Source organism: Mandrillus leucophaeus, unplaced genomic scaffold (genome assembly GCF_000951045.1).
Source record: "Mandrillus leucophaeus isolate KB7577 unplaced genomic scaffold, Mleu.le_1.0 Scaffold100, whole genome shotgun sequence".
Lineage (NCBI taxonomy): Eukaryota > Metazoa > Chordata > Mammalia > Primates > Cercopithecidae > Mandrillus > Mandrillus leucophaeus.
The window spans coordinates 3,913,118-3,937,170 of NW_012098099.1; the positions used below are offsets into that span (position 1 = coordinate 3,913,118).

Consider the following 24,053-nt stretch of genomic DNA (forward strand, 5'->3'; position numbering starts at 1 on the left):
GTGCACATTATTTAATTGAGAAATCACATAGATTAAAATTATTTTCCCAAACCGTAACAATCATTGTAGAGATACAAATAAAATAATATTAGTATGGGGCAGCAGATACTCTGATCATTTAGTCATGGTGCGGGGCGGACCGGGGTCCCGCCGCCCGGGGTCCAGGTAATGGTAGCTACCGGCTGGGCGCGCCGCTCGGGACTACTCCCTGCGCCTCGACCCCTCTCTCGCTGCCCGCCGGCCTTCGTCGCACTAGCGCCCCCAGCGGCGCGCAGGCTCCGGGAAGCGCAGCGCGCGCGGACCCCGGGGGCAGTTTCCTAGCAACCGGCGCAGCTGCTACGTCACGGTGGCAGGTTCTAAGCGCTGCCGGGCACCGTAGGGCCGCCGTGTGTATCTTCCAGCATCTGCGGGCTGGTGGAAGCGCTGCTCACAGTCAGTGTCCGTACGTCTTCGTCCGCCATTACCCTCCTTATCCTGCGCCAGGTAGCGGACAGCCGCCTCCCGCCGCGCACCCTCCACTGAGGCCGGGGTCAGAGACTAGGGGCCGCCCGGCCCGCCCCTGCGCGGCCCTTTCCCCTGAGCCCGCGGAGCCCGCCGCCCCGGGCCTCGGGGGAACGATGCTGGAGTCCATTCGCGTGACGGGTGAGTGCAGGGAAGGGCTGGCCGCGGCGGGGGTGCGGGGCGGACCGGGGTCCCGCCGCCCGGGGTCCAGGTAATGGTAGCTACCGGCTGGGCGCGCCGCTCGGGACTCCACCCTGCGTCCCGACCCCTGCGGGGCGCTCAGGAGGCGCTCGCGAAAAGCCTACGAAGGGAAGAGAGAAATCGGCCCCTTTTCCTTTCGTCACTTATTATCAGTAAGTACATGCTGTGGAATCTCGTGAAAAATATTATAATAATAGACCGGTTGCTGGTCCTACAAAGGTACAGTCCAAAGATTGTTAAATCTTATTTTCAAAACACGCTAGGTGTGTGATTAAGCTTCATAATTTTCTAGAATAGTCAGAAAAAATAAGCTAAGTGAAAGAACACATCTGTATTTCAGTATTTATACTGTGTATATTTGTGTGTGTATGCTTTTATTCTTAAACAGTGAGAACATTTTGAGTTGATATTATAATAGGCCATTTTACAGTACAGATTATACCAAGGGTAAAACATGGGTCTTTAAACAGACCCCAGGTCAGAAAGTCTGAAAGTTTACCTGCATTTTTAAAAATTCAGTTCGATCTCTGGGAGCACAGAACTTGACTCTTACTATTTGTAAATCGCTATGCGTGTTAGCCATTAAAAAAAAAAAACCTTACGTAATCTTAGAGTAATTTTCTAGGCCATTTTCCCAGCATTTGATTCTGTACGCAAACATTTTTGCAAGGCAGGGTTTTGACAGTTCAGAATTATGACGAAGAACAACGGAGTAAAGGGAAATACCTACTCCTCAAACTAGTGCCAAAATAAGGCCGGAATTTTAAATTTTAAAACAATGCAGTGCCTAATAGACTATTTTTCTGTGAGCACTCTAACTGAAAAACCAAACCCCTTGCCAGTGAAAACATGATTTTAATTTTATACTGTTTTATTTCATGTTCAATGTTATACAGAGTTGATTTGTGCAGTCATGACATTGCCGCGATGTATCTCATTTATGTTGACAGGAAACATAGTTACAGGAGCTAAGATTGAAAAGGCAACTTTAATTGGCGTTAGAGTTTTTAAAAATGTGATTTGATGTAGATGCTACTTTCGTCCTAAAACACAATTAAAATGTCAAAAGTTACTTAAAAGTACCATACCTCCTAAATATGGAGCAAGGTTTCTCAACCTCAGCACCATTAACTTTGTTGTTGTTGTTTTTGAGACAGAGTCTCGCTCTGTCACCCAGGCTGGAGTGCAAGGGCGCTGTCTCTGCTCACTGCAATCTCCACCTCCCGGGTTCAAGCGATTCTCCTGCCTCGACCTCCCGAGTAACTGGGATTACAGACGCACACCACCACGCCCGGCAAATTTTTGTAGTTTTAGTAGAGACAGGGGTTCACCATGTTGTTCAGGCTGGTCGGAACTCCTGACCTCAGGTGATCCTGCCACCTCGGCTTCCCAAAGTGCTGGGATTACAGGCATGAGCCACTGTGCCCAGCCTAGCACTGTTAACTTTGGACAAGATAATTCTTCCTTGTGGGATGCTGTTCTCTGCCCCGACCCCATAATTGTGACAACTAAAAATCACAATTGGGCAGGGGGGTGGGGGAGGGCAACATCTTCTTCTCCATAGAATCAGTGCCTTGAAGAAAAATGTAGATTTCTGTCACAGTGCACATTATTTAATTGAGAAATCACATAGATTAAAATTATTTTCCCAAACCGTAACAATCATTGTAGAGATACAAATAAAATAATATTAGTATTAGAAAGCAGATACTCTGATCATTTAGTCATGCAGAGTGATCTCTTGATATGTCAACGTGTTGAGTTAGAAGTTTGAGAAGAGATACTTTAGAAAGTAGTAGACCCACTCCTCTTGTCTCATTTCCCTTCCTATAATTTAGTGGCGGTACATTTATCAGTCCAACCCTGTATGTTTGCAAACCCTGAGGTAAATAATTTGGCAGTGAATTTCTATAGTACAATAAAGTTCAAATAGCCATTTGAGACCATTCAGGCCTCTCATTTACGATTCCTTTAAAAATAACTGGGTCATTTTTCAGACTACTTTCTCTCTTATATAGTACTTAACTAGTTGAAATCATTCTAGAGCCCGGTGCCCAGCATTTGACTGTGATATCAGAAAAACCCAATTTGGACAGCCAGAAACTTCATGTAGAGAGTTAAGCTGAAAACATGCCCTCCTCTCCCCTGGTCATTCCCTCACGATTCATTAATATCTAAGATGGCCATGTTCTTCTTTCTGGTTAGCAGAACTTGATTGTGGTAAGAGTACTGATGGAAATGTGTTCATTTTTTTTTTCAGCTCTAAAAGTTGTTACAAATATAGAACAGACTCATTATTTTATATTTCAGGAATGAAGCAATTACTTGTTTCTGAAATCACTTCCTATGTAATATCTTATCCACTTTTGACTTATTAGTATATGCTATCTCTGCTGTTTAAAAATGGAATCAAATCAGAAAAGGTTTTTTTTGACTTCTCATGGCCTTTTAAAGAGGAAGGTTCTCAGGCTGGGTGCAGTGGCTCACACTTGTAATCCCAGCACTTTGTGAGGCAGAGAGTAGATGGATTACCTGAGCTCAGGAGTTCGAGACCAACCTGGGCAACACAGCAAAACCCCATCTCTACAAAAAATTAAAAAATTAGCCGGGCATGGTGGCCTGCGCCTGTAGTCCCAGCTACTTGGAAGGCTGAGGCAGGAGTATCACTTGAGCGCCCAGGTGTCAGAGGTTGCAGTGAGCCAGAATTGCCACTGCACTCCAGCCTTGGTCACAGATTGAGACCCTGTCACAAAAAAAAAAAAAAAAAAAGAAGGTTCTACTTTAGCTTCTGGGATTTTTTTTTAAAAAAGAGGGTTTATTATACTAAAGCCACTAAAATCTTGATTCTAAAATATAGATTAATTACCTTATTAACATGAAATTTGCCTTGGAATTCAAATTTAATGATTCAAAATATTTCCCTATGTACATTTTTCCATGTGGTGTTTCTCTAGGAGCTGAATATAATATTTAATGTGATACTAATAATAGTTAACAGAGGCTGCTTACTTATAGTCCAGCACTGTTCTCAGCACTTCACACATACTAACTTTTAAAATCCTTACAACAGTACTACGAAGTATGTATTATTATTATCATCCCATTTTACAGATAAGGAAACTATAGCACAAAGAAGTTATGTAACTTGGTCAGGGTTATAGCTATTAATAAACAGAGCCAAGATTCATACCAGACAGCTCCATTCCAAAGCCCATATTGTCAACTACTAGGAAAATCAGCTCACTATTATAGTGACTGTACACTGATTTGAGCCACAAAACCCAACCTCAAGATTTCATTTAATATCTGTGTCACATTATCTGATGGTTTGCTCAAGTGTTAGTTTTTAGGTTTTTAATCACAGGCAAGTATGTAATAATTTTTACCTGGGAAAATCCTATTTCACTTGAATATAAATTTGTTGTTTTCAAAATAGAAGACATCTAGTTCATTCATTAACAAAATGCTGTGAGAAACCATATAAGATTATGTTCATTTATGATTTCCTATTGGCTTTATTTTGTATGTGATGTAAGAAGTGATTAATGAGTCATTCCAGAAATGAAGTGTCTTTATATCAAAGATGAATGTTTAAAAATACTGGAAACGAAAGTCTTAAGGCCAGCATTAGGCCATACAGGATGAATATACCTAGGCACATAGCTCCTATTTGTTGTACAGCGGCAGGTACTTCCATTAAAACTTACCATTAAAACTTGTCTTCAACATCACTAATTGTTTCATTTTTCTTTTGCCTTCCTGGGATTATTTTTTCCACAGTGGTCGGGCAACTAAGTGTTTTACCCTTTCTTTCCTCTCAAATATTCTCTTCCCTTGTCTACTTCTCTGGCCACCCTTTCATAAGCAGGATAGTGAATGAGCAAAACCAAACACAGATGTATGTTGTAAAAAAGCTTATAATTTCATTGTTGAGGAAGTCTGTCATACAACAAATATAAACCTGCAACCATGATAAAGGACTTCGAAGAAGAGATATAAGGTGTTATGAGGTTCTAAAATGAAAGAGTTAAGGAAGGCTTCCTGACCAAGTGCTATTTGAACTGAAAGATGAGTGGGTATTAATCTAAGAAAAAGAGGGATAGAAGGGCCCAGCAGACACAGAGAGCAGCATGTGAAGAAGTATGCTCGGAGAGAGCATGGTAAGGATGAGGTATGGTCAAAGTGAGAGAAGGCTGAAGTGGAGAAACTGAGGAACACAGTGTGAGGTGAGGCTGCAGAGGCAGAAGGATCTGACCGAGAGTGACCTCATAGACCACAGTTAGGAGTTTTGTCCATCCCAAGGGAAAGCCATGTTTGTTTCTGGCACATTCAGTGTTGTTTTAGATGATGTATAATGCTCACTCTTACCACAACCATCACCATCAAGGGTGTCTAGACTACTCTGTATATTTCTAACTGTAAAAACAACAAACATACAAGTTTCTGACCCCAAAACAACAGTGTCCCATTATAAGTTACTAATAGAGCAACACTGAATTGCTCTTACCTGGGACTGTGAAAGTTTTAGGAATCCTAAAGTACAGTCAAGTTTCTGAATTCCTGAATGACATTAGCAGTGCCTTTCGTCTCATTTTCTTAAAGTTGATAAGCTACATTGGTTGCTATTGAATTTAGAGATACTATAGTTAATAGATTATCTGTTATAGTGTGGACAAATTGAGCAATAAATATATTTTTAAGGATACTGATTTTATACATCCTTAAAAAATTAAAGTGTAACTTAAATAAAGTTTACAAGTCTTAAATGTGCAGGCCAATGACTTTGTACATACATAACCATTGCCCAGAACAGATAGAGAACATTTCCAGCACCTAGCAGGTTTCCTGGTATCTCCTCCTAGATTATGATTCATCCCTCAAAGGTAACTGCTATTCTGACATCTAATACCATAAATTAGTTTTGCTGTTTTGGACTACATATAAACGGAATTATACACTATATAATCTTTTGATGTGGCTTCATTTGCTCAAGATTGTCTGAGATACATCCATATTGTTGCTTACAATGTCAGTTTTCCTTTCATTGCCGTATAGTCTTCTGTTGTATGAGCCTACCACAATTTATCCTTTCTACTGTTGATATTGTTTGAGGTGTTTTTGTTTGTTTGTTTGTTCGTTTGTTTGATTTTTAGAGTTGGGGTTTTGCTATGTTCTGTAGGCTGGACTCAAACTCCTGGGTTCCAGTAATCTTCCAGCCTCAGCTTCCTAAATAGCTGGGATTACAGGCATGTGCCACTGTGCCTGGCTTCTTTTGAGTTTTAAGTGATGAAATTCTTGATAAAATTAAAGTTTACCTTGTTTGGGGATTATTTTGTTTTGTTTTGGCCTTTCTTTTGTTTGTAATTAAGTAACCTATTGTTTTGTGGTATAAAATTATCCCAGATTCTCAGGTTTTGTAAGTATTAGTGAACCACGGAAATTTCCATTTTGTAGGTCAAAACTGGTTGAATGGTATTTGCCACCAGGCTTTGTTTCTGGTGATCTTCCTTTTCAGCCAGAGACCTCTTGATTCCTATGAAACCTCACCTACTCACAGTTGTGAAACACTGCATTTAGAGGGCAGTGTCTCCCTTTTCCCCCATTCTTTTAGATGAGGAACGGGAGGTAACGATGGACTTAATGATTAGGCTAATATTACAGAGAGGTCATTGAAAGAGCTGGGAATGGATGTCAGGAATCTTGGTATCCTTTTCTCCTGTTCTAGATATATACTAAGCTTTCATTGTGTTGATTACTTTGGTATATTCATCTACTTGTGAATAGACTGTCAATTTTAATGTACAAATATTTACCCTTTTTTCTTCAGTATGGGTAATCAGGTTGGGGTGAACAATTTTCTTCTATCAACAAATTATTTTCATTCTTCCCAATATGATAGTGAAACAGATTGCTTGTAGCTTAAGTTTTACATTATATAATGAGTACCTTTAATGTGAGAAAATATGCTTTTTAATTACCTTATTACTTTTCTGGGAAAACACGAGCTACACTTCCTCCAAATAAGTCTGTTTATGCTTTAAAAATGTTTTAATTCAGGAAAAAGGATTCAGAGAATAGGATGTTCTTTAATAAATTGTGTCAAATGTTATCAGCCTCTTAGTGTTCTTAACCATGTTCAGGTCTTTTTTTCACAAAATAAGCAATAGTATTTAAAATTACAAAAACAATCTCTTAGGTTCTATGATACTTTTTAATGCAACTGAAATACAATTACTGTGACTCTGAGAAATGAATTTATATCCATCTTGTATGAGTTGTGTGAAGGACCATGTGCTCCACTTTTATGAACTTCATGGGCTATCCAGCATTTAACAGGATTGGCATTTGTAAAATAACTAGACCATTAACACTCCCAAACTTTATTCAGCAGCAGATGGAGCTTCAAAAGGACTCGTGCTAAGCTTTTCAGGAGATAATTAGCAAGTGAACTGAAATGCTGTAATTCCTGGGGAGAGAGGTTCTGTCAGGCATATACTGTCATCCCGCTGCCATACTTCACTCCTCCTCGAGTATTTTGACAGGTGGTTTAGGACGGTTTTTTTTTTTAGTATCTGGAAATGTATAGGCTGTTTCAGATGGCACGAAATTGTGAATTTGGAGGTCACTGATGCTTTATGACCACAGAACTCGGCAACTCCAGTTCTTTGGTCATAAAGCTGCTAGGTCTTAGAAAACAAAGAGCATTTTTACATTGAATATTCATTTTTAAAAAATCAGTACAACATATATGTAGTGAATCATCAAAACAGAAATTCTTCAGAGTAGTCTTATTTATTGATTTTAATTTGATGTAACTCCGTCCCTTTTTATTACGAAAATCAGTTGAGAAAACAATCTGATTTTCTCCCTTTGCCTTTCCGGCTACGGCTAGTCCTTACTCTACTTCCTAGGCTTATGCTTATTTGAGTTCTTTTATACTTTCCCTTTTCATGTCTATTTCGGTTTTTGTTCATTATCACCCCTTGTCTCCTAAGCTTGTGGTGTCGTTTTAGGGAAACCGACATTATTCCTGGGCATTCGGGCTACAGCCTGTGTCCTGGTTTTCCTTAGCCTGTTTGCCTGGCCTGCCCAGTTCTGACTGTTAGTTGACGACACACAAATTTATGAAACTCCTGAGAAACTGGGAGCTACCAGCCTATGATTAATGTTTTGTTTATTTGTCCAGTTAATTTTGTCTTGTTGAGTCTTTAACATTTATTGAACAGCTTCTTTGTACAACCTGTCTTCAACATGACCCTATGTGATCTAGCTCCTACCTCTAAACTTACACATATAATAGACATTTAGCCCCTGCAAGCTTTAGAGATAGCTTTGTTATCTTTTAGACATCAGAATTCAGATTTCACATGCTGGCCTAGAAAATGTAAGTAAAAGGACTTTTAAATACCTTACATATTTGGATTATTATCTACTTTAGTACTGTCTCTTTACTCTAGACTCTATGACTCCTGGAATTTAAAAACTAATATTTAGATCAGAGTTTCTCTACCTTGATACTATTGACATTTTGAAATGAATATTTCTTTGTTGTAGGAGATTGTCCTATGCAGTGAAGGATGTTTAGCAGCATCCCTGGCCTTTACCTGCTAGATGCCAGTAGCCTCTCCCCGGTTGTGACAACCAAAATGTCTCTAGACATTGCCAAATGTTCCCTGGAGGGTAAAATCGCCTTCTGTTAGGAACCACTGGTTTAGGGTCTTTCCTGTTATATTTTCATGTCTGCAGTAATCTCATATTTGAATGGTCCCAGAACTACAAGTACATATTTATTCAGAATGGTTGCAGAATTGCATGTTTAGGGTCATTCATTTATTCACTTGTTTATTCAGTGAACATTTATTGACAGGAGTTGAGCTGGAGTCTTGTTCAGATGAGATGTATTTAAGACAAACTTCATCAGTTTAGAATTGAGTCTGAAAACCCTCAAGGGTCTACTTGAAATCTCCTCATCTGTTTCTCTTCACATTGCTTTCTTCCTCATCTAAACTATAGGTTATTGTTTGAGTCTTTTGTTTTTCATGTTTAATTATATACAACATTGTATTATTGTTGAAATCTTCATAGAAATGCCTTGTCTTCAGAGCCAGATTAGAAGCTGGTTATTGGTAAGAACAATGTGTTTATACAGTTGTTTATCAGAGCCATGTGCTGAATCAGTAGTATTCTACGTATTTGTTGAATGAAAGAATGCAGATCAACACAGTTTTAAAGTAGTGAATGCTCAACAGTATATCCAGTGATTCTTACCTGTTTAAAGCACTTGCGAGTTCTAAAAACAAAGCTGCCCTCTCCTTCACTTGCCATTTGATATATTAATACCTTTGTAATAGTTCTTTAAATTTGCTTTTCTAACTTGCCAAGAAAAAAAGGCTTGTTTTTCTTTAACCTTAACATACAGCTTAGAATTATGAAGAAAATCAACCAGTTATTCATACTAAGTGACATTACTAAAACATGCTTGAAGATGCCATCTGTTTAATCTTAACAGTGGTTTTTGAGTAAATAAGGCTTTGTTGTTGTTCTTTTACTGATAGCTACCTTTTATATATTTCCAAATTTCAAGATTGTATTACCTTTGAAAGTGCCTTGGATTTTACTTTATTACTGAAAATACTATTTTAAAATATATGCTTTCTATGAAATCCACATTCTTTTTTTTTTTTTTTTCTTTGAGATAAGGTCTCACTCTGTCACCGAGGCTGGAGTGCAGTGGCACAATCTCAGCTCACAACAACCTCTGCCTCCCAGGTTCAGGCAATTCTCATGCCTCAGCCTCCTGAGTAGCTGGGATTACAGGGGCCCACCACTATACCTGGCTAATTTTTGTATTTTTTGGTAGAGACAGGGTTTCACCATGTTGGCCAGGCTGGTCTCCAGCTCCTGCTCAAGTGATCTGCCTGCCTTGACCTCCCAAAATGCTGAGATTACAGGCGTGAGCCACTGTGCCTAGCCGAAATCTACATTCTTTTGTAGAATCAAGTATTCAGATTATTTATGTATATTATCTCACATATTAGACTTTGATCATCTAAATGGTTTGAAGCTAAGGATTTTTATAGATAATTTAACTTATATATACTCATAGAGAAGAGAAATGACAGTATCTAGCATGACCAAAGTTTAGTAATATATCCTTTTAATATTTAAAATGTTTTTTTCTAATGATTATTGCAAAATTACGAAGTTTAAAGAATCTTCAGAATACCTTTCCTAATAAACAATTTGCTTCATCTGGTATCTTTGTTATTTCTTTTGTTTTGATTTTGTTTATTAACACAGAAAAGCTGCACTGGCCTGAGCAAGAACTTGCTAAGAAGTCTATTCTAAATGCAGAAGATTCATTCATCATTGACAGCAAAAGAAGCATTTCACATTTATCCTCGGGAGTGCTAAAAGACATTTTCACAACTGGAACCAGTAGTTACAATGTCCTACTACAGAGCAAGGAGGAAAAAAAGTATCACTCACAAAAACAGTCTTCCTCCACCTACTCCAAAAGATGTAGAAAAACCAGCAAATCTCCTAACACTTCTCGTAGCAAAGATCCTCGCAGGATGAAAGCCCTGGTGCCGGTGACAAGCAGTGGTACTTGGTACTGCCTGGAGAGGCGGCCTGCTGTTTTTGTCACTAGTTCAGTGTCGAGTCCTGTAAAGTTTACACATGATATCTCTGTTACAGGGAATGGCATAGTACTGCCACCTAAACCCAAAAGCAAGGTCAAGTGGTGCCATTTCTCCACTCTTCCAAAGACAAAGCCACAGCCTCAGCTGTCTAGAAGCTTTGAAAAGGGAGATGACTTTTCTGGGAAGAAATTTTGTATACTGACTGCTATAAAACCCACCAACTTAGAGAAAGAAAAACTGAGATTCTTCAAATCTGACTATACCTACAATCCTCAGTTTGAGTATGCCAATCCTGCTCTGCCAAGCGTATTAGCTAAGCACAGCCACGCATCTGACCGATTTCTTAAGCAGGTAAAATGCCATTTCAGTAGTGGTAGTTCATTTATATGTACTAAAACAATTATCTATGATCTTACAAGCAAAAACAAAGACATTTTAAAATATTCAAATTATTTCTTTTTTTTTTTAATTCAAATTATTTCTATGTTATGGTTAATTCCCACTCAGGACATGTAAATATGTGACAAGATGAGTATCACCTGTATATAAACTACATTGCTGTCATCAAAATTTATAATCTGTTACATAGACTGTCTGTGACAGGAAGCAATTATATTAGGAAAACAGCTTCAGATTCTGGTTCTAAGCTTTCATGTGGGAGTTACAAACTTGTGGCCAATTTAGCCGCCTACAGACAAGTGTTCGGTAGCCCACATTACATTTTTGTTTTCTAATTGATTTATTTTTTGTTTTTTGTTTTTTTTTTGAGACAGATTCTTGCTCCATGCCCAGGCTGGAGTGTAGTGGCGCGATCTTGGCTCACTGCAATCTCTGCCTCCTGGGTTCAAGCGATTCTTGTGTCTCAGCTTCCCCAGTAGCTGGGACTACAGGCCCCCCCCACCATGCCCAGCTGATTTTTAGTGAAGATGGGGTTTCACCATTTTGGCCAGGCTAGTCTCGAACTCCTGACCTCCAGTGATTTGCCCGCCTTGGCCTCTCAAAGTGTTAGGGTTACAGGTGTGAGCCACCATCCCTGGCCTCTAATTGATTTTTTAATGTCTTAGATGGAGCATACAATCCCTGGTTCTTCCTATTGTGTTAAATTCCTGGCTTGCTTAGGCTCCAGTAAGTAGTTTGGGAACTGAAGCTTGATTCTTGTCCATGAGCTTGTTAATGCTTCACTGAAATTGTTAATCATCATCAAATAAATATTTAAGCACTTATTCAAAGATTAAAAAAATGGGATTTTCAAAATTATCTTCAAGGTTAGCAAATTATGATGTGAATGATATGAATAATACTTTTAAATTGCTCACTTTAAGTCCTTAGCAGTTTTGTGTTTTACAGGACTATAATACATTTCAGAACCTCATTTAAGTATTTAAGAAGAAATTAGCTAATGTTTATCTGCAGGGCATAGTTTTGAGATCATAAAGGCCGACAATATTTGGTCAAATTAACTTTGTTCAGGTTCTTATATTAGCTTCAATGTGGCATTGTCAGTGACTGAAAGTCTGTTTATAGGATAGGTAAAACTGCATGGTTCCTCTCTCCTGTGGTGCATGTCCTATTTTACCATTTTTGCTGATAATAGTTATTTGGTCTCGCAGCCAGCAGATATTTGGCTGTTTATTATAGATAACATGGAATCTGGCCAGTCTTTTGAAGCCATTATGTAAAACTTAATTATATAAAGCCATTATGTAAAGATTAAAATAATTTTAATCATGGTATTTACTTTCCTTTATTAGGATCTCTTTTTACTGCTTCTGTATTCTTTAATGAGTATTTGCTTTTTTAAAAATGTGCTGAGATTGTGCTAAAAATTGTGATCCAAATTGATAAGTTACTAATATAAAGTGGCACTTTTGGATGGGAGAAGGCAGCATTAACATAGTGATTTCATAATCCACTCTTAGGCTGTACTACTTCCACATTGTAAAATGGAGTGAAGAAAATACCTGCTTTAGATTATTTTGATAATTAAATGAGAGGATGCTTAGTGCATATATTGCAGTTATCATCGTGCTTGACACCTAAAAAGCACTAATAAAGAGGTTAGCTGTTATTTTTATTTCTATTTGGCAGTCATTCTTACATGTGATTTTTTTTATGTGTGGAAATTGCAGTTGATTGAACAAGGCTTTCACAAATATAAATTTTACAATGATAAAAATCCTATTTGCATTTTCCCCCTGATGCTGAAAGAGATGACTGAGAGTTATTTACCAGTATTCCTTAATTTGGAGACCTACCCCACCCCTGCTTGTTGGGAAGGATATTTCCAACCATTAGATTAAAAATAATGCTCTTTGATTTCTCTGGAAGGCAGTTTGGGAATCAGCAGCCCCACAGATTGAGAATTGACACTGCTTGGCCTGTGGCTTTGCAATTTTAATTTTGACCCAATTCCAGCTTTAGGAGATTAATCCTACACTTGAATTACTTGAGACTTCTAAGCAGCACTAGCAATCTTAGCTGACTTGTACTGCAGATGCCACCATTTGGGAGCACATTCTCAATAAATGCCAAGTCTACTGTTTAAAACACTTTAATCAAAGAAATACATGGTACAAGACCTCTGGGAAAATATACTTAAATTCTTATTCAGCTACCAAATGAATAATGACATGATATCATACATCCATCTCCTCCTTAGATAAAGCAGCAGCTTCAAGGCTAGTCTCCGGGACTCAGAAACATGATACCCAAAGGGGCCAGAATGGCCAAGTAGCCCCATGGTCTCTGGATGCTACCTTTGAGGCCTTGCCAACCCCCAGCTGACAGTCTCTTGAGTTTCACAATCTGGATCTTGGTAAAGCAGGCAATCTGTATTGTTTTGCAGGATGATTGTGGTCCTCTTAAGTGCACAGATTGGTGGAATGATGCTAGACTTTCACGCACAGATAAGTCTGCCACAGTGGAACCGAGGCAGTGCTCATGCTCTGTTTTCCCAATCATTGTCAAGGAGTTCCAGGCCTCAACTTTTTTGGTCTAGGCAGTGTGTCCCTAGGGAGGCACTGAGACCACTGAGGTGATGCAGGGCAAACAGCAGGCTGCAGGACTAGAATATAATTCTAGGTGGAGCCTGCTGAGCCCTGCCTTGCTGCATGTTGGCAGCCATGGTAGCCTCAGCTTCCTGACTATCTTAGATATGTTTAAACTTGACAGAAACTCAAGATGTCTGTTTTCTGTGGCTTTGGACCTTTGCAGAAAACAGCACAGTGCTTCATAGGTGCTAAGGAAGGGATCTGGAATTAGAGCCTGCAGAAAGCTACTTGGGGTCAGGTGCATTCTCACCAGTGGGTCAGAAGTAGATTCTTAGTGTGCTCTTGAGCAGTAAATAGTTCAGATAAAATCTGTATGTTATCTTAAGTTCATGTGAGTTTTGTATCATACTTCATATTGTATCTTTATTCTAATAAAGAAAAATGTAAATTGCCTATCTTCAAGTAAAATGGATACTTCAAGAATAAACAAGGAGGCTGGGTATGGTGGCTGACACCTGTAATCCCAGCACTTTGGGAATCTGAGGCAGGTGGATCACTTGAGGTCAGGAGTTCGAGACTAGCCTGACCAACATGGTGAAACCCCGTCTCTGCTAAAAATACAAAAAATTAGCCGGGCGTGGTGGCAGGCGCCTGTAGTCCCAGCTACTTGGGAGGCTAAGGCAGGAGAATTGCTTGAACCTGGGAGGTGGAGGTTACAGTGAGTCGAGATCGCGCCACTGCACTCCAGTCTTGGTGATAGAGTGAGACACTGTCTCAAAAAAAAAAAGGCATAAACAGGGAGTATCTTCCCATGATTCTGGCAACCTCTCTATTCTCCTGCAAGGTGAAAAACAGAAAGTACTAAAGCTTTGCCAACAAAAAACAACTGCTTTCTTGAACAGCTTACTCTCAGAAGATTACATAGTAACAATTACCTGTAAAATTAGCCCTGTCACCAAAAGACCTGTAGCATCTTTTTTTGAGACAGGGTCTTGCTGTGTTGCCCAGGTTGGAGAGCAGGGGTGTGATCATAACTCACTGTAGCCTTGAACTGCTGGACGCAAACGATCCTCCCCATTTAGCCCCCAGCGCCAGTAGCTGGGACTCACAGGCACGCACCAGCACAGAGGCTAGTTTTTTAAAACTTTTTGGATAGGTGGGAGGTCTCACTATGCTGCCTTGGCTGGTCTCTTGAGCTCAAGTGATCCTCTGGCTTTGGCCTCCCGAAGTGCTAAGATTACAGGAGCCACTGCGCCCGGCCTGACCTGTAGCATCTTGAGGGGAAAGCACAGACAAGGCACCTTCTGGGAAGAAAAACAGCAATCAGGAAAAGCCAGAACACTGTATGTCTCAGAGCAAGCAGAGGTTCTGATCAGAACAAAGTCATAATTTACTAACTACAAACATACTTTTTTTTTTTTTTGAGATGGAGTCGCACTCTGTTGCCCAGGCTAGAGTGGCCATATCCACTCACTGCAGCCTCTACCTCCCAGGTTCAACCAATTCTCCTGCCTCAGCCTCCCGAGTAGCTGGGATTAGAGGCACCTGCCACAACGCCAGGATAATTTTTGTATTTTTAGTAGAGGTGATGTTTCACCTCATCTGTTGGCCAGGCTGGTCTTGAACTCCTGGCCTCAAGTGATCCACCCACCTCGACCTCCCGAAGTATTGCGATTATAGGTGTGAGCCATTGTGCCCGGCCCATACTTTCTAATAATACAACATTAAGAGTGATATATCTTGATTTATTATAAAAAGACATATCCATGAGTGAAGCAGTATGGTTGCAGTAAGAGTTGAAAAAGAAAGCTGCAAGAAAAGTTCATTTTTTTTTTTTAAGATGGAATCTCACTCTGTTGCCCAGGCTGGAGTTCAGTGGGGCAATTTTAGCTCATTGCAACCTCCGCTGCCTAAGTTCAAGTGATTCTCCTGCTTGGTCCTCCCAAGTAGCTGGGATTACAGGCATGCGCTGCCATGCCCTGCTATTTTTTTGTATTTTTAGTAGAGACAGGGTTTCGCCATGTTGGCCAGGCTGGTCTCAAACTCCTGACCTCAGGTGATCCACCCTCCTCAGCCTCCTAAAGTGCTGGGATTATAGGCATGAGCCACTGCGCCCGGCAAAAAGTTTATTTTTCAAAAAGTGTTCGATGTTTCTCAAAAAAGGCATTTTCATCACAACCATATAATTTAAGAGTTAGCGTATCATTTGATATTGATAGATGTCTATTTGAGTGGAAAAACTATTCTCCTTGTGTTATTGTAACTTAATTTTTTTTTTTTTTTTAAAAACAGAATCTCCCTTTGTCACCCAGGCTGGAGTACAGTGGTGCGAACATGGCTCACTGCAGCCTTGACCTCCTGGGCACAAGCAATCCTCCCACCTCAGCCCCCTAAGTAGCTAGAACTATAGGCATGTGCCACCATGCCTGGCTAATTTTTGTATTTTTTGTGCAGACGAGAGTTTACCACATTGCCGGGGCTGGTTCCAAACTCCTGAGCTCATGCAGTCCACCTGCCTCAGCCTCCCAGAGTGCTGGGATTACAGGCATGAGCCACCATACCTGGCCCTAAATTTTTTACTACTTAAATTTAGTGGAAGTTAATAGTTCTGTGCTGTCAAGAGTAACTTAGTAGAGTTATTGGAAACCTCAGAGATATTTAAAATAGAGGTTTCATTCTTATTTGGCAGTCATTCTGCCAAAATAGAGAAAAGGAAAGGACTGTGATTCTGACAACCCCTTTTTCCCTGCACTAGAGCAACATAGCACACAACACTCTGTGGCATAGCAGTGCATTTGCATTTATAGACTTCATATTTTATTTATTTATTTATTTATTTATTTATGAGACAATCTTGCTCTGCCACCCAGGCTGGAGTGCAATGATGGAGTCTCGGCTCACTGCAGTCTCCACCTCCCAGGTTCAAGTGATTCTTCTGCCTCAGCCTCCCGAGTAGCTGAGACTATAGGCACGCGCTACCATGCCCAGCTAATTTTTGTACTTTTAGTAGAGACAGGGTTTCACCATGTTTGCCAGACTGGTCTTGAACCCCTGCCCTCAGGTGATCCGCCCACCTTGGCCTCCCAAATGCTGGGATTACAGGCGTGAGCTACCACACCCAGCCAGAGTTCAGATTTTAAAAGTAAATATCTATGTGGACCAACTTCATTATGTTAGGAAATAAATTCTGATTTTCATCTTCCTCGGTTAGCAAACTATATAGTCATCGTATATGAGTTCACGAATTCAGATGCCTATAGGATCTGGGCAAAAATCGTAAATGAAACTGGCTGGGTATAGTAGTAAATTGGAAATCAGAGAGCAGTTATTTTGTTTGAGCCACAGTTTGGAACCAGTATCTACGAGATTTTCAAGGGAAGGTAGAAACCTGAATTTTATAGGAAGTCTTCTAGTTTGTAAACATTGATACCAAGTCAGTTAAAACACAGGCTGAGGTCAGGCTTGGTGGCTCATGGCTATAATTCCAGCACTTTGCGAGGCCAAGGCAGGTGGATTGCTTGAGGCCAGGAGTTTGAGACCAGCCTGGCCAGCATAGTGAAACCCTGTCTCTACTAAAAATACAAAAATTAGCTGGGCATGGTGGCGCATGCCTGTAATCCTAGCTACTTGGGAGGCTGACATGAGGATTGAGAAAATTGCTTGAACCCGGGAAGCGGAGGTTGCAGTGAGCCAAGATCATGCCATTGCACTACAGCCTGGGTGACAGAGTGAGACTCTGTCTGAAAAAAAAAAAAAGAAAGAAACACACTCGGTCCAGACCCATGAAGACCTCTCTGTGGGCCACATTTTCCCCTTGGGTTACCATTTTGCTACCTCTGATTCACCAGCTCTATTTAACATAGGCTCCATTTTATTAGAATCAATGATTAGTATGGCAAAGATTACATCTGATCCTCTGAAAACGGTCTTTTGATTTTAGCGTTTATAGTGTGAATGGAATAGGCAATTCATTGTTATATTAAAACACATACATAATAGGTACATATATAATATTACCTTATTGTGCTTTAAAACAAGTCAAATGTTCATTTTTCTTTTTTGGTAGAAAAAATTTAATTGGAAATAAATTGCCTTCACTAATAGGATGTCTTGACGTAAAATTTCTTTAAAGCTAAGTTATAATTGTACTAGTATTAAAATATTATTTTATCTTGGTAGACCTCAAGTTGTCAAAACAATGAAGGGGAGGAAAAAGTAAGCCTTCTTTAAATTATATCTTTTCCTAGGTGACATGATATTCTGTTTAGCAAATCACAAACCTTTCACAGATACACTGAAGTTACAAGGTTTTTAAAATTTTGAGTTTAGTATGTTCCATAGTAGCCTTGTGTATTAGATCGGAGAACTGGGGTTATTTCTTAACCTAAATAGCAAGAAAGATTTTTTTTACGGATCAGAGATGGAAACTCCCCAATCAGATTGTATGTCCTTGGAAGAAGGTTTGACCTTGATGACTCATTGAAAGGCTTTTTTGATTTGCCTTTGAAAACTTGATTAACATGTACATTCTCAGGTTCTTACCTTAACAGAGTCTTTTCAACAAAACAGGTTGAAATCTGGTTTTTCCCTTGTAGGTGGTGAAAGAATAGTCTGCGGTATTAAGCCATGTATAAATATCTTATCCAGTAGCAGTTACCCTCTTATTTTCCCACTCACCCTTTTATACATCCAGAATACCCCCAGCCCTGATAACACAGAAATTCAGCCGAGAATACAAGAGGAGTGTAAGCTGCAGGGTGGGTGTGTGTGGAGGCAAGGAGGGTCAGATAAGTTGCAGGTGACAACTTAATTCTTTGCCTGGCTATGTCATTCATTGAAGGTAGAGTCAGTGTCTGAGATGTATTTATTTTCTAGATTCTGCATAGGTAAAATATAATATTTTGAAATATTTTGGTTTGTTTCTTTTCATTATAATCTGGTCCTAGTCTGCAGTTCACGTTACAGAAAACTGGATTGTTGGTAAAAGTACTTTTGCTCCCTTCTATCTCTCCCCTGCTCTCCACACTGCTGTCAGTGTCTCTCTAAGATGCAAATTTGGTCATCTCACCTCTTCAAGAAAACTTCAGGGCTCCTCATAATTTAGGATAAAGTTCAAAATCTTTGTCATGGCCTGCAAGGCCTTATACCAAGGTCAACTGTATTCACCCGTAGCATCTCACGTAAATATCTGTCACAGCATTTATCCACTGTTACCATCCTTCAGTTTCTTGTTTATCTTTACCCATAGACCAACCTCCTTGAGAGAAGTGTGTTTTTCTTTGTTTTTCTCATTTCAGCTATTCCCAGAATTGAGTGCAGTTCCTGGCACTGAATAAAGAAGTTTCCCAGTGCCTGTCCATCCCAGGAACCCTGCAGTCTTGTCAAACTAAGCTCTGTTTCACTTTCTTTAGTTTCTATATGCTTATAACAGTAATAGCCCCGTTTGCATGGAATATCCCCTATTTCCTCTAATCCCTTACTTCTATTTCCCTTTTTTCAGTGATCTCACAATACCTTATTTATAATTCCATCAAAGTATTACTACATCGGATCTGTTTATATGTCATCTCTGCCAGTCTAATAGTACAACAGGGACTTAGATTCTAAAATATAAAACTGCATAAAAGTGACAGTGATTGGCATATAGAAGGTGAGGAATAGCTCGATAAATGAATGGTCCTTTTTGCTAGTATGTTAAAAGTTTAGTGAAATACTTTACAAACAGTGGATCCAAATTTGTTACCCAGGGGTCAAGTTCAGCCTGCTTATATGTTTTGTCTGGCCAGCACAGTGTTTTATAAAACATTGGAATGTAAATATGCTCTTCTTTTACCTCTTCCAGATGTCTTATAATCAGTAGCTTTACACAGTGATTACTGCTTACAGCTGAAGGGATTTTAGTGTGTGACTACTGCTGTCCCATTAGTCTGTGGCTACAATACCTTAAATGGAGGCCTAATCATCTGATTGAGTAATCACAAATCTTTATATACCTAATTTGCTACCAGGAAGTAATAATCAGCATTGAAAAACTCATTTAGTATCTTGCTTTTCATTCTGAGAAGCTTGAAGAGCCAGAATATGTATATGTGTACATATATATCCCATGCTTATCTGAAGTAACCATTTTTGGACTGTTCTGAGGAACACCACCTAAGCAAAGGAAGCTATACATGTTGGAAAACATAGAATATGATATTCATCTCTAACATTCACCACACATAGTATCATAATAAAAGCTTAGAAGAGTCTTTTGTTTAATATTTTCCAAACTAATTAGACCTTGAAACCTTTAAAAAACAGTATCTTGTTGACTGCTTTCCCTCAAGAAAGTTTGGAAAACACTGGCTTAAAGAAAAGGACTGTCTGAGATCCTAGGGATTATTCTGTATTTGGGAGGGAAAGGTTTTAGATTCTAGAATTTTCTGAAAAGGAGAGGAATGAAGGGAGAGTTGGAATGGTATATTAACTAGTAAGGCAGGAAAAACATAACCTTGAGTAAAAAGTTGGAGGGCAAACCAATTACCTTAAATTCTGAAATTAAAACCCAGTGATCTTCTGAAATTAAAACCCAGTGATCTTCTGAAATTAAAACCCAGTGATCTTCTGTTAAAATTTAAGTGCTTTCTACAGTCATATGAGAAATAAGCACATTCACAGCCCCTCCACGCTCTCATTTTGTCTTCACAACTTTGTGAGGTAAATAGGGTAGAGATTTTAATCTCCCTTTTGCCAGTGAAGAACCTAAATCTGAGAAAGGTACAATGACAAATCTAAGAGCACACAGTCAGCAAATGATGGGGCCCCAATATAATACCAGGTCTTCTGACTTCTAGTCTTTCCACAGCGTCATCCTACCCCCATCATATTGGTGTCCTCATTGTATGTAGTTTTTCATTGAGTGAAAACTGCAGTTGAGAAGGGAGATAGTTTTTTAGCACGTAACTGATGGTCAGGTTTCCAGATTGCTAAACAGTAAACAAAATCAGCAAGTAAACCAAAAGTTTGTCATTAAACAAAATATTGAGATTTTTCAGAAATTTTATTATCCAAGACAGTGTTGAAAGTTTTATATAGAGAACATTTTTTTTTCTGGATTAGTGATTTCAATGTTAAATTATGCTATATGATTGCTCTTCCCTTTAAAAAAAATAGCTTTATTAAGATACAATTCACATGTCATACAGTTCACCCATTTAAAGTATGCAGTTCTCCTGCAATGTAAAACTAAACTAAAAACAATTATAAACAATAAAAGTAGACCGGACACAGTGGCTCAGGCCTGTAATGCCAGCACTTTGCGGGGCCGAGGTAGGTGGATCATGAGGTCAGGAGTTCGAGACCAGCCTGACCAACATGGTGAAACCCTGTCTCTACTAAAAATATAAAAATTAGTCGGGTGTGGTGGCAGGTACCTATAATCCTAGCTACTCAGGAGGCTGAGGCAGGAGAATCGCTTGAACCCAGGAGGCAGAGGTTGCAGTAATCTGAGATTGTGCCACTGCACTCTAGCCCGGGCAACAGAGTGAGACTCTGTCTCAAAAAAATAAATAAAAATAAAGAGAGTACAGTTCAGTGGTTTTTAATTTATTTAGAGTTGTGCAGCTGTAACCACTAATTCTAGAACATTTCATCACCTCAAAAGGAAACACTGTACCCATTAGCAGTCGTTCCCCATTTCTCACCAACCTTTCAGCCCTAGGCAACCACCAGTCCACTTTCTGACTTTCTGGATTTGCCCGTTCTGGACATTCAATATAAATGGAATCATACAATACCTTGTGGTCCTTTATGACTGGCTTCTTTCACTTACCATAATGTTTTCAAAGTTTATCCGTGCTGTGTTCTAGCATGCATCAGCACTTTTTATTGCTGAATAATATTCCATGTATGGATATACTACATTCTATTTTTTTTTATCATTTGATAGACATTTGGGTTGTTTCTACTTTTTGGCTGTTAATAATACTTTATGAACATTTGTGTACATATTTTTTATGGACAAATGTTTTCAGTTATCTTGGGTCCACATCTAGTAGTGGAATTGTTAGTACATATAATTACTCTGTGTTTAACGTTTTAAGGAACTGCCAGACTGTTTTTCAGAGTGATTATACCATTTTACTTTCTCACCAGCAGCATGTGAGCGTTTCAGTTTCTCCACATTCTCATCAACCCTTTTTTTTTCTATAGACATCCCAGTGGGAGTGAAGTGGTATCTCATTGTGCTTTTGATTTGCAATTTCCTGATGGTTAATAATGGCCATTTGCATATCTTCTTTGGAAAATTGCCTATTTCAGATCCTTTGCCAATTTTTCAGTTATTTGTTATTACTGAGTTGCAGGAGTTCTTTATATATTGTAGATATCAGATATGAAATTTGCAAACATTTTCTCCCATTCTTCAGGTCACTTTTTATTTTTATGATAGTATCCTTTGAAGCACAATTTTGATGAAGTCCAGGTTATCTTTTTGTTGTTTGTGCTTTTGGTGTCATATCTAAGAGCCCATTGCCTAATCCAGGGTCATGAAGATGTATGCCTATGCTTGCTTCTAAGAGTTTTATTGCTTTAGCTGTTACATTAAGGTCTTGGATCCTTTTTGAGTTAATTTTTTTATATGATATGGGATAGAGGTCCAACTCCATTCTTTTAAATGTGGATATCCAATTTTCCTAGCCCCATTTGTTGAAAAGAATTTGATTACATATTGTTCTCATTTTAATAGAATAGAATAAAAGTGCTTCAGGATCCTGAGATGACAGATCTGTAATATGAATAATGCTGTTACTCTATTTTGTGTGGCATTGTAAGTGACACTGAGATGAGGAGAGAGATAGGATCATTTCCTTCACACGGAACAATTACTCATTTTGCATTTATTTCCTCTTTGCTCTAGATTCCAGGTCTCTGAAAATCAATTTGTTTTGATGCCTATAAGATATGCAAAGCTTTTTTAAAAATATTCTCTTCTTCAACTATATGCTTCTGGTGAGGAAAATTTTTTTAAAAATTTAAAAATATCTTATTCTATTAAGGAGGGAAAGATTCAGAAATCATTGATTTGTGAATAGAGATAATAATTTAGTAAAAACATGAGGTTTTTCAATGTTTTTAAAAAGGCAAAAATACATTTGGTTGCTTGTTTCACATCATTTTTAGCAAGAAGTGTTATCCTACCTGACAGTGTGTCTTGTGGAACTCAAGAGTAGATTCCATTATACTATTTTCTAACATGGTAATGGAGGAGTTGGCCAAGTACATTTTAAGATGTATGCAAAGGAAAGATCCAAAGTCAGATTCATGCAAACTAGGAGACTGAGACCTGGACAATAGGGATAGGTGGGTATACATTAAGATGTTCTGGTTCTAGAAATTTTAAGACTGATTTGTGAAAATTTGTGATGTTACATTGCTTTCTACTTATATTGCTATTCTTAGAGTTGGAAGGAAACAATATATTTGATATCTATGGGCAAATCTGGGCTAGATATTTAGAGAAGTGGCTGTGTGTTCCATGAGTTAATTTCAAGAATGCAAGGTATACCAACTGTTTTCCTGCCAACAATTGTCCCTACCTAAAAATCTATTATAGAAAAATATCTTTTTTTAAAGATATTTTTAAAATTTAAAAACAATTCCATGTGTTTCTTTGTTAAATGAAACACTCCAGAGAACAGATATCAATGCCTACCTGGCAAATGGGAAAACGTAATTAGATGGTGAATAGAAAGGCCAGGAGATTCCAAAGTAGAAGGCACTTAACCATTTGTTTTTTGAGTTAGAAAAGTAGTTTATATTCAGTATAAAGACTTAGAAAAGTGTAGAGAATAAGAATCCCATAATTCTACCACCCACAGGTAACCACTATTGACTTTTGAGAGTATTTTTCTTTTCCCATGCTTAACGATCATAATTGTGGTCAATGCACTTTCACTTATCATAAACATTTTCTCATATCATTAAAAATCGTCAACATTTTTTATGTCAGCATCAATTTCAGTGCTTGCATATATTTCATATAATAGTTATATAGTAATTAACTTGCATATTTAGATTGTTCCTTATTGGACTTTTTTTATTTCAAAGCAACAGTTTTGTTAGTCATTTACTCTGGGGAGCTTTTTGCCTAGAGCCTGTGGGAACGAGGCTAGTTAGTGAGCTGTTCAGAGGAGAGTGTTTCTTTTTCAGTGCAGGTTATTCTAGACATCCTGATGTGTCTCAGAGTGCTTCTCTTCTTATTAATTTACCTAGAAATAATGGCATTTTTAAACAAAATAGTTTTATTTATTTACAGACAATAAAATTTACTCATTTTAGGTATATATTGCAGTCACTGTCTTTCCCTGAACCCCGTCCCCAGGCAACCAATGATCTGAAGTGGCCATCTGATCAATTTTACTCAGGTCTTTTTATCTCTAAGAAAAGTTGTCTTAATATTGAATATTTCTCTGAAGCATTTATTTTAGTTTTCTTTTATTCATTTTTATAATTAACAGACTTAATTTAGCCATATGCATTTCACATGTCTCACCTTCTCTCATTTTGACCTTTCTTCTCTTTTCCTAAGATAATTTTTTATATTTCTTTAAACATTTTATTTTCTTGCTTTGCTTTGCTTGCTTGCTCTCTCTCTCTCTCTCCCCCCTCCCCCTCCCTCTTTCTCTCTTTCTCTCTTCCTTCTTTACTTTCTTTCCTTCTTTTTCCTTCCTTCCTT

General features: G+C 38.6%; 1 protein-coding gene across 6 annotated transcripts in view; it reads left to right on the top strand.

Moving 5' to 3' along the window:
- KIAA0895 (KIAA0895 ortholog) overlaps positions 1-24,053 on the top strand; it is a 68,812-nt gene that overhangs the window by 26,998 nt on the left and 17,761 nt on the right. For 2 of the 6 annotated variants that reach the window (XM_011972942.1, XM_011972956.1), the window contains exons 1-2: positions 316-642; positions 10,003-10,697. In XM_011972942.1, coding sequence (XP_011828332.1) covers positions 618-642; positions 10,003-10,697 — 720 coding nt within the window. In that variant the 5' untranslated portion in view covers positions 316-617. Of the gene's footprint in view, positions 1-283; positions 855-10,002; positions 10,698-24,053 lie in introns of those variants that run through there. The other 4 variants (XM_011972965.1, XM_011972948.1, XM_011972933.1 and 1 more) reach the window with 4 other exon arrangements.